General features: G+C 38.3%; 1 protein-coding gene across 2 annotated transcripts; it reads left to right on the top strand.

Annotated features, from left to right (window-relative positions):
* Nucleotides 1-336: 336 nt before the first annotated feature.
* LOC132035385 (uncharacterized) lies at nucleotides 337-2,176 on the top strand. 2 transcript variants are annotated; one of them, XM_059425642.1, is made up of 2 exons: nucleotides 337-794; nucleotides 1,710-2,176. In XM_059425642.1, exons 1-2 carry the CDS (start codon nucleotides 375-377, stop codon nucleotides 1,974-1,976), a joined length of 687 nt encoding a protein of 228 aa, XP_059281625.1. In that variant the 5' UTR covers nucleotides 337-374; the 3' UTR covers nucleotides 1,977-2,176. The 2 variants fall into 2 exon arrangements, with proteins under 2 accessions (XP_059281625.1, XP_059281624.1); XM_059425641.1 differs by having other exon boundaries at nucleotides 337-800.
* Nucleotides 2,177-8,367: the final 6,191 nt, after the last annotated feature.

Genomic DNA, 8,367 nt, shown 5'->3' with positions numbered 1-8,367 from the left:
TTTGCCCTAGGTATGTATGGCAGTCTACTTTTCATCCACCAATAAAATTAGTCCTTAGTGCAAGCTAGTAAATACTCTTTCCATTTCATAATGAGTAAATTTTAAAATTTTTATTTTATTCTAAAATAAATGGTGTTTTAAGATTTTAAGAAGAAATTAATTATTTTTTTTTCAAAATGATCCTTATTTACATAATGAAGAATCATTAAGTCTTTTTTTGATATTTAATTAGGAATAAATTAATAAAAATATTTTTAATTTTTAAGAGTAAACATTTTCTTAAAGAGTGTGTTTATACCTAAAAAGTAACTTGTTATGAAATGCAGGGAGTAATACTTTTCATCCACCAATAAAATCGTACTTCTTTACATTTTATGGTCTTCAACCTTAGAGGTGGAGTCTACTCAAAGGATCAAGCCAGAGAAAGTGAGAGAAGCATAGTTTCCTCAGTGAGAAACAAAATAATGAGTTTTCCAACGGGGAAAGCAGATAACTCTACCCAAAATGAAACAAGTTCAGTTATTCAAGATGATCAGATCAGGCGAGCTCAACTAAAAGTGCAATTTGACAGTACAAGAAAGGGTGATCTTGAAACCGTTGAGTCCTATATGAAAAAACTGAAATCCATAGCCATTTCTCTAGCAGAAATCAACAGTCCTGTCTCAGATTCAGACATGGTGTTGCAACTTCTTACTGGCTTGCCTAGTGAATACTCGCCCGTCAAAAAGATAAGCCCTCTCCCAAATTTTGAAAAGGCTTGTCTCTTGGTGTCCATGCAGGAACGCATATTGAAGGTAGGGGTATCAAATAGAGGTTGATTCGATATTAAATTATATGGGCTCAACTTTTAATATTATTGAGATTGAACTCAACTTTTAATATTATTGAGATTGAACTTATTATATTTTTTTTTAAAAAAATTATGGGTTTAAATTTAATTTTTATTGCAATTCTAGTGAATTTTTTACATAAATTAACACTCTTTGTTGAAGGGTTCACCTTACTTTCATTCAAAATGAATTAGGCTAAAATGGACAAGAAACCAGGTCATAATTCAATCCTGTTTAAATTTTTTTTTTTTCATAGCTTTTTAAGTGTCTATTAATTTTTTCTTTGCAATGATTATATATAAAATGCTCGAACTAAAATAATGTCTTTTATGCATATTTTAACAAGGTTTTTACTAAATTTTAGTTTTTTCATTGAGCCGGGTAAAAGTTACTTGGATTAAAATGGGCTAAAAACGAATCATAATCTGACCCGTTCAATTTTGACTATATCTTCATTTCTTTAAATTCTTTTATAATTTTTAAGCATCTGATAAAAACAAATTCTTTAAACATAAATAAAGTTTTTTTGAACATATTTTAACAAGAGATTTTTCATAGTTCAATTTGAGCCGGGGTACTACTCCCTCTTTTTACTTTATTTGTCCACTATAGACTTTGTACCCCTTTAACAAATAATAAATGGTGTATAATTGTGTTAGATTTAGAAAATGATTTGAAATGAGCAATTAATGCTAAGGGTAAAATAGAAATTGATATAATAAAGTAGATAGATAAAAGTGAAAATTTATTTTTAAAATATTAGATAATTAAAAGTGAACAGAGGGAGTAGTGAATTGAGCATTTCAAGGACCCACCTAAATTTAAGCGAGTAAGGCAGATCATATTTTAAAGAGCTAATTTTACCACCCTTAATTGCAGGATTATCATGAGGAGCAAAATGCAAGTGATCCTCGTGTTGGTGGTGAAGAGGAGTCGTCTCCTTTTGTTACCCTAGAGAAGGTGGCTACTATAGTGGGTATAGCGAGTACTATAATGGGTGCAGTGGCTACATTCACTACTGTAGCTGGTGCAGTTGGTGCAGTTAGTGCAGTGAGTGCATCGAGGATGATTGCAATTGGTTCAATGAGCGCAGTGGGTGCAGTGGCTGGCTGGAAAATTTGGCAGACGCAAAAAAAAAGTGATTAATGATATGAATGGAGCTCTAGTCTTATTGTCAACAACCCTTGTTTCCTTTTTGTGTTTGTTGTTTAGGTAAATGGATCTAACTAATCTTCATCTTCAAAAGCTTGAATTGCGACTTCTATTTAAAGTCTGTCTTTGAGATGTATGATATGCAACATGATGTGCAGTTGAAGTTCTATTATAATATTTTTGTTTTCCTTTTAGGGCATTTTTGGTGTGGAGGAATGTTTTTTCTTTCAATTTTAAGTTCCATGATTTTTTTATTTTTTTTTTGGCAATAAACTGTAAAAAAATTTATTACCACAACCTCCAACAATTACAAACTCAAACGAGCACCCGTGCTTCTAACTACCTTACCAGGAAGGGTGTTAGGTGCTACAGGCCTCCATAAACACATCCTAATGACAAAGATTCTCAAGAAAACCTATACATTTTCCTGCCTCTTTTGATCCTATAAACATTCCTATCCTCTCTCTCAATACAATCTGTATTTGTTGTATGACCCTATCCGTATGCACACTTATCCCCTAAATATTTTCCAATTCCTAGCTTGCCAAGTAAAATAGATCAGCGAACCATGAATAGCAGCTATGGCTTCTCTTTTCATTTTGCACCAGTGCCTTCTCTTGATATATTTAAGTGTCCTCATAGTGTCTTGTTGAGGAATCTGTTCCCCCATCCATTGCTCAATGTCCCTCCAAACAGCCCTGGCCCATTCACATTGCACAGACAAATGTGTATGGTCCTCCAGTTCATCTTTGTCGCACAACACACAGTTCGCAGAGTCACAAACTATTCCCATACCTAGCATTCTATCCTTGGTCAATAATTTCTTTTGTGCTACCAGCCACAAGATGAAACGATGCTTAGGTTGGAGTAGCTTACCCCATATCAGATCATGACACTCCAGCTTCCCTCCATTTTGCAGCAGTGCTCGGTAGCTGCTAGCGACCGAGTAGTGGCCATCCCTGGTAAGCATATATCTCTCGTTCATAAACCACGACTGCATCCCTAGCTTTATTTTATTTAGGTTTTTCCAGTACCAACTGCAATCACTTGGAGGATGATGGCTCCACAAATCTTCATCGGGTTTCATATAGATGCCATGGATCCATTTCACCCACAGCACCTCTTTATCAGTCGCTAGCAGCCATATTAACTTCCCCACTGCTGCCAAATTCCATTTCCTACGACTCCTCTTATGTTCAGTCCCCCTGCTTTTTTTGGCTTACATAGTGTTTCCCATGCTACCAACGCAACCTTTTTAGTATCATCACTACTACCCCACAGAAACTCCTTACATTTCTGGTCAACAGCCTTCAAGACACTCTGTGGCAAGATAAATACAGCTCCCCAAAAGTTATGAAGGGAAAACAGGATCGAATTTACCACTTGTAGCTTGCCCGCATAAGATAAATGCCTAGTAGACACAGCCCTGATCTTCTCTGTTACTTTTAAGCTGAGTTGCTGACAATCGAGTTTGTTCCATTTTTAGGAGAAAGAGGTAGGCCCAAATATTTCATAGGAAAAGCTCCCATGCTGAATCCCGTTATTTCCAGCAACCTGCTTTTTGTTTCCTCATCCACTCCCGCCATGAAAATACTAGATTTCTCTGAGTTGGCATTCAGCCCAGTAACAGCCGAGAAATCTTTGTAATGCCTCCATGATCCTAGTAACCGATGATTTGTTCCCTTTGCAAAAAATCATAAGGTCATCTGCGAAGGTTAGGTGTGTAAGTCTCAGCTCCTTACACATGGGGTGGTACCTAAAATCTGGTAATTGACTCATCTGTCTCAAAATTCTACTTAAGTATTCCATGACTAATACGAACAACAAGGGAGAGATAGGATCTCCCTGCCTCAAACCCCTTTTACCCACAAAGTACCCACAACTAGCCCCATTTACCTTGATTGAAAAACTGGTGGTAGTAACGCATGCCATAATTAACTCAGTGAACTTGGGAGGAAATCCATAACCTTCCATCATTTCTTGCACAAACTCCCAATGCACCATATCATACGTTTTCCTAAGGTCTATCTTCATTAAACACCTAGCCGAAGTCTTTCTATTGTAGTGTCTAAGTAGGTCGTGACACATTAGCACATTGTGCACCAAAGACCTTCCCTTGACAAACGCTGCCTGTGCCTCATTTACCAAGTTCGGTAGTACATTGGCCAGTCTCATACATAGCAATTTGGAGATGTATTTATAAAGAACATTACAGCATGATATTGGCCGAAATTGGCTTGCATTGACGGGATTGTTCACTTTAGGAATAAGGGATATTAAGGTGGCATTCAGCTGCTTCAGTAGTTTGTCACTCCTCATAAACTCCCACACTGCGTCACATACGTCCTTCCCCACTAAATTCCAAGCTTCTTTATAGAACCCACTTCCATATCCATCAGGTCCTGGACTCTTGTTTATGTTGATACCAAACATAGCATCCCTTATCTCCCTCTCCGTAAACGACTTCAACAGCCCACATTGCTCTTCTATAGACAGTCTATGCCCCTGTTCAAAGAATCCTGGGTGGGCCTTCCTTCTGGTCTCTCCAGACTCCCCCAGTAGCTGCTTATAGTACCTCACAAATACCTCTTCTATTTCCTTAGGCTCGGTCTGCAATTGGTTCAACTCATCTCGAATTTGGCATATTGAGTGAACAAGTTTCCGTTGTTTGATTATTGAGAAAAAATATTTGGTATTATCATCCCCCAGCTTAATCCAGGTGGCCTTGCTCCTTTGGAGTAGGAACATTTTACGCCAACCTTGCAGACTCCCTATATTTCAGCCTTCTAAACTTCTCCTCTTGCTGCACAATCACATCTGTAGGATCCTGTTGCAATCTTACCTGACACTCAAGCATAGCAGCCCTGTTATCATGTGCTTCCTTAACAATATTATTAAAATGTTCCTTATGCAGCATCTTGAGTTGCCGCTTTAGCATCTTTAATTTTCGTGCTACTTGAAACATTTTGTACCCCGTAACTTTAATATTCCGGCCAGCTGCTACTATCCTTTAAAATTCAGGATGCGTACCCCAGACATTGCAATACTTGAAAACTTGCGTCCTCTTCGTAGGTTGCTGCACCATGTGTATTACGATGGGACAATGATCACTCACACCTTCCGGCAAAATGTTCACTCGACAATCTAGCATCCCATCTATCCAATCACCATTAACAAACACCCAATCAATCTTGGAAAATATCCTATTATCCTGTTTGTCTGTCCAGGTGTACTTACACCCATTTAATGGCATTTCCACCAGCCCGCAGCCATCCAAACAATCCTGAAAATCGACTATTTCTGTGTGAGTGACCTGGTTGGCTCCAATCCTATCCTCCGCATGAAGCACAGAATTAAAATCTCCCATAACCACCCATGGACATGAACCTATATTCAACTGTGTTAAGTAACTCCATAACTCCTTCCTATCTTCTCTCAAATTAAATGCATATACAAAGGTAGCAACAAAAGTTAGTTGCAATTCAATACATGTTATTTGACATGTCATGGCTTGAGCTGTTTCACTCTGGACCATCACATCAAACCAATCTTTCCTCTATACTAGAAGTAACCTGCCATTGTAATGGGATGCGTGATTACTTTTATACTCCCATCCCCCAAATATCCCCTCCACGACATTGCTCACCTTATGTATTTTGACTCTAGTTTCAATAAAGCACATTATACCTAGCTTCAACTCCCTACAGAGGTTTTTTATTTCCCTCTGCTTATTGAGGCCATTTAGGCCTCTTACGTTCCAGCTCATGAGTTTAACCATCCCCAGGAGGAGTCTTTTGACTGCCCCTCCCAGCTTCGGCAAATTCAGTGCTGCGCGTCTCCCCATCCGTTCCAAGTGCTTGAAAAACATTCATGACAGGGACTGCTACTCCCCCCTGCCCATCCCCTGACGGACCACTCGTGGTCGCCTCTTGTCTAGTGAGACTATTCTGCTGCATAAGCCGAGTGCCTCCATTTTGCGATTTCTTCCAGCGCCCCCCCCCCCCCCCCTTCCTCCTTGTTTATATGGCCTTATCCAGCCACCCCCTCTACCTGCTGCAAAAGATAGGCCCCCATTATTCCCCCTTTCCACCTGATCTGGTTCCTTAGCTTTTGCTGCATCTAGTGGTGGTTCCTTTTGTGGTGTCTCCTCTGGGACAAGTTCTACTTGTTGAGTTGTTTCAAGTGCCTTCTTCTTATTCTTCTGACATACTTCCTCACTATGCCTATATTTTTGGCAAACCTTGCACAGAGATGGTTTCCAATCGTAAGTGACCTTTTGTTCAATAACATTTCCTTTCTCATTTTTGAAGAAGATCACATCTGGTAGTGAAGTATCTATTTGAACTTCCACGAGTATCCTAGCAAAATTCAGCCCCATTTTCTTCTCTGTGTTCCTATCGACCATCAATGGCTTCCCTACCAAACTCCCAATTTTGCTTAGACCTTTAGGACTCCAGTATTTAAAGTCCAATCCAGGGAGTTTGATCCAAATAGGTACCGAGTATAATTCTCCTCGAGTAAACTCCATATCCGCATCCCACGATTTCACAATCAGAGGTTTATTATCAAAATGATAGATGCCCCCTTGGATCACTTCATTTTTTCCCTCTGCTGTATCAAACCTAATCATGAGGATTCCATTTTGCATCATTACCACTTTGTTTATCCCATGTTTCCCCCACATACGTTGGATATACCCATTTAACACCGTAAACGGAGGGTGTCTTTGCCAACACATAACACACAATTGCGTGTTTCCAGAATTCAATTTCAGTGACATAGTCCTCCTCCTCTATCTCCACAATTTGTTGGTCTCCCTGCGTCTCCGGTCTAATATACTCCAGTTTGAACCCCGCATTGGTGACCTTAGATATATCAAAATTGTCCCACACAGATGCCTTACCATCATTGTTGCTACCGAAATTGTGGTTATCATCTTCCTCCTGTTGGGTTTGCTCAACCTCTTCTGCCCAGGACTGATTCTCCATCGTCTCGGGGGTCCGAGTTGCCTGTTGCCACTCCCCAACTTTCGCCCTTGCTTGCTGGGCTTTACTCTAGACTGGGCTCAGTTGCCTCGTTATGTTTCCACCTTTTGTTACCGGCGTACTTACCGGTGGAATTCCTGTAGCTGCGCCCCCTTTTATTTACCCTAATTGCAAGACTTCGCTAACAGATCTTGTTCGCATAGTTGCCGTAACTAGACCAGTCCCACTAACTGAGTGTTCACTTTGTTTAGATCCCTTCATCCCCTCCGTTAGTTGAATGTTTTCTGGTGGATGCGTCTGCTTTGTTCTCTTTCCCATGGAAGGCGCAGGTTTAGCTAACTTGCGCCGAGAGAAACGAGGCTGACTTGGTGCCCCTCCATTTTCTTCTGCCCAATTAAATATTTCGTCTTAGGTTTCCTCATCAATTTTTTCCTAGTTTGTCGTTTAGCCTAATCCCTTTTTGTGAACTTGCTTGTAATTACATTGTCTTCAACGCAAGTGGAATTAAGAGAACGGTATAATGGATAGAAATTTTTAGATGTGTTTGTCGTCAAGTAATTGGATCTTCGATTTCTTGTAAACTGGTACCTGAATTAAGTCCTTTGAGATGATACTCCCTTCGTTCATTTTTATTTATCATGTTTTGACTTGACGCATTTATTAAGGAGCCAAAAATATAATGATAATTGAAAACACACCTTAATTTGTTATTCTATTTGAATTGACAATTAATGTTCTTGAAAAAGAAAAAAGTCTACGATTACTCATAACTAAGTTAGCGTGTGGCCATAGATTTTCAAAAAAAAAAATGAAAAACTTGATTTGGGTGAAGTTTTATAAATTTTAAAAATGTGTTTGGTCATAATTTTTCAAAGCATATTTCTTTTTTTGTTTTGGAAAACATAAAACATTACTTATACTCACAAGTTCTAAAAACTGTCAAGAATACTCAACCATACAAAACATACATACTTGTTAATCCCAAATTATGCGGGACATGATATTTTACCAACAATTGCTAATAACACAGTTATCAGCTACTTCAATTCAAATTACAATACAAAGAGTCATCCGTTAAAGAAAACAACAACGGTAGTACCTAGCTATTCTTTAATATAATCTTCCTAGATTGTACGAACAATCTTCACCTTTGTAGAAGAGATTGTTTTAATTGTAGAAACATGGTAGATATAATTTTAACGGAGGAATATGGTAGATAGAATTAGTTGACTCATAAATAAATAGATTTTTTTTTTTTTGTAAAATACAAAAATTTGGGGTATTTTTTAAAAGTTTTGAAAAGGCCAAAACATATATCTTGGCCCAAAAACAGGTTGGGGAAGTTACATAAATATAAGTAAATAATTAAATTATTGTATATACAACTATTAACTAAATTA

Source organism: Lycium ferocissimum, chromosome 10, assembly GCF_029784015.1.
Source record: "Lycium ferocissimum isolate CSIRO_LF1 chromosome 10, AGI_CSIRO_Lferr_CH_V1, whole genome shotgun sequence".
Taxonomy (NCBI): domain Eukaryota; kingdom Viridiplantae; phylum Streptophyta; class Magnoliopsida; order Solanales; family Solanaceae; genus Lycium; species Lycium ferocissimum.
Note: the sequence above shows the minus strand (reverse complement) of the source record. Positions and strands in the feature narration are given on the sequence as shown.

Bases quoted from the DNA above. Each gene is read 5' to 3' on its own strand.
- LOC132035385 (XM_059425641.1), top strand. From the start codon at position 375: ATGGTCTTCAACCTTAGAGGTGGAGTCTACTCAAAGGATCAAGCCAGA. The intron at 801-1,709 runs GTATCAAATAGA...CCTTAATTGCAG, and splicing joins AACGCATATTGAAGGTAGGG to GATTATCATGAGGAGCAAAA.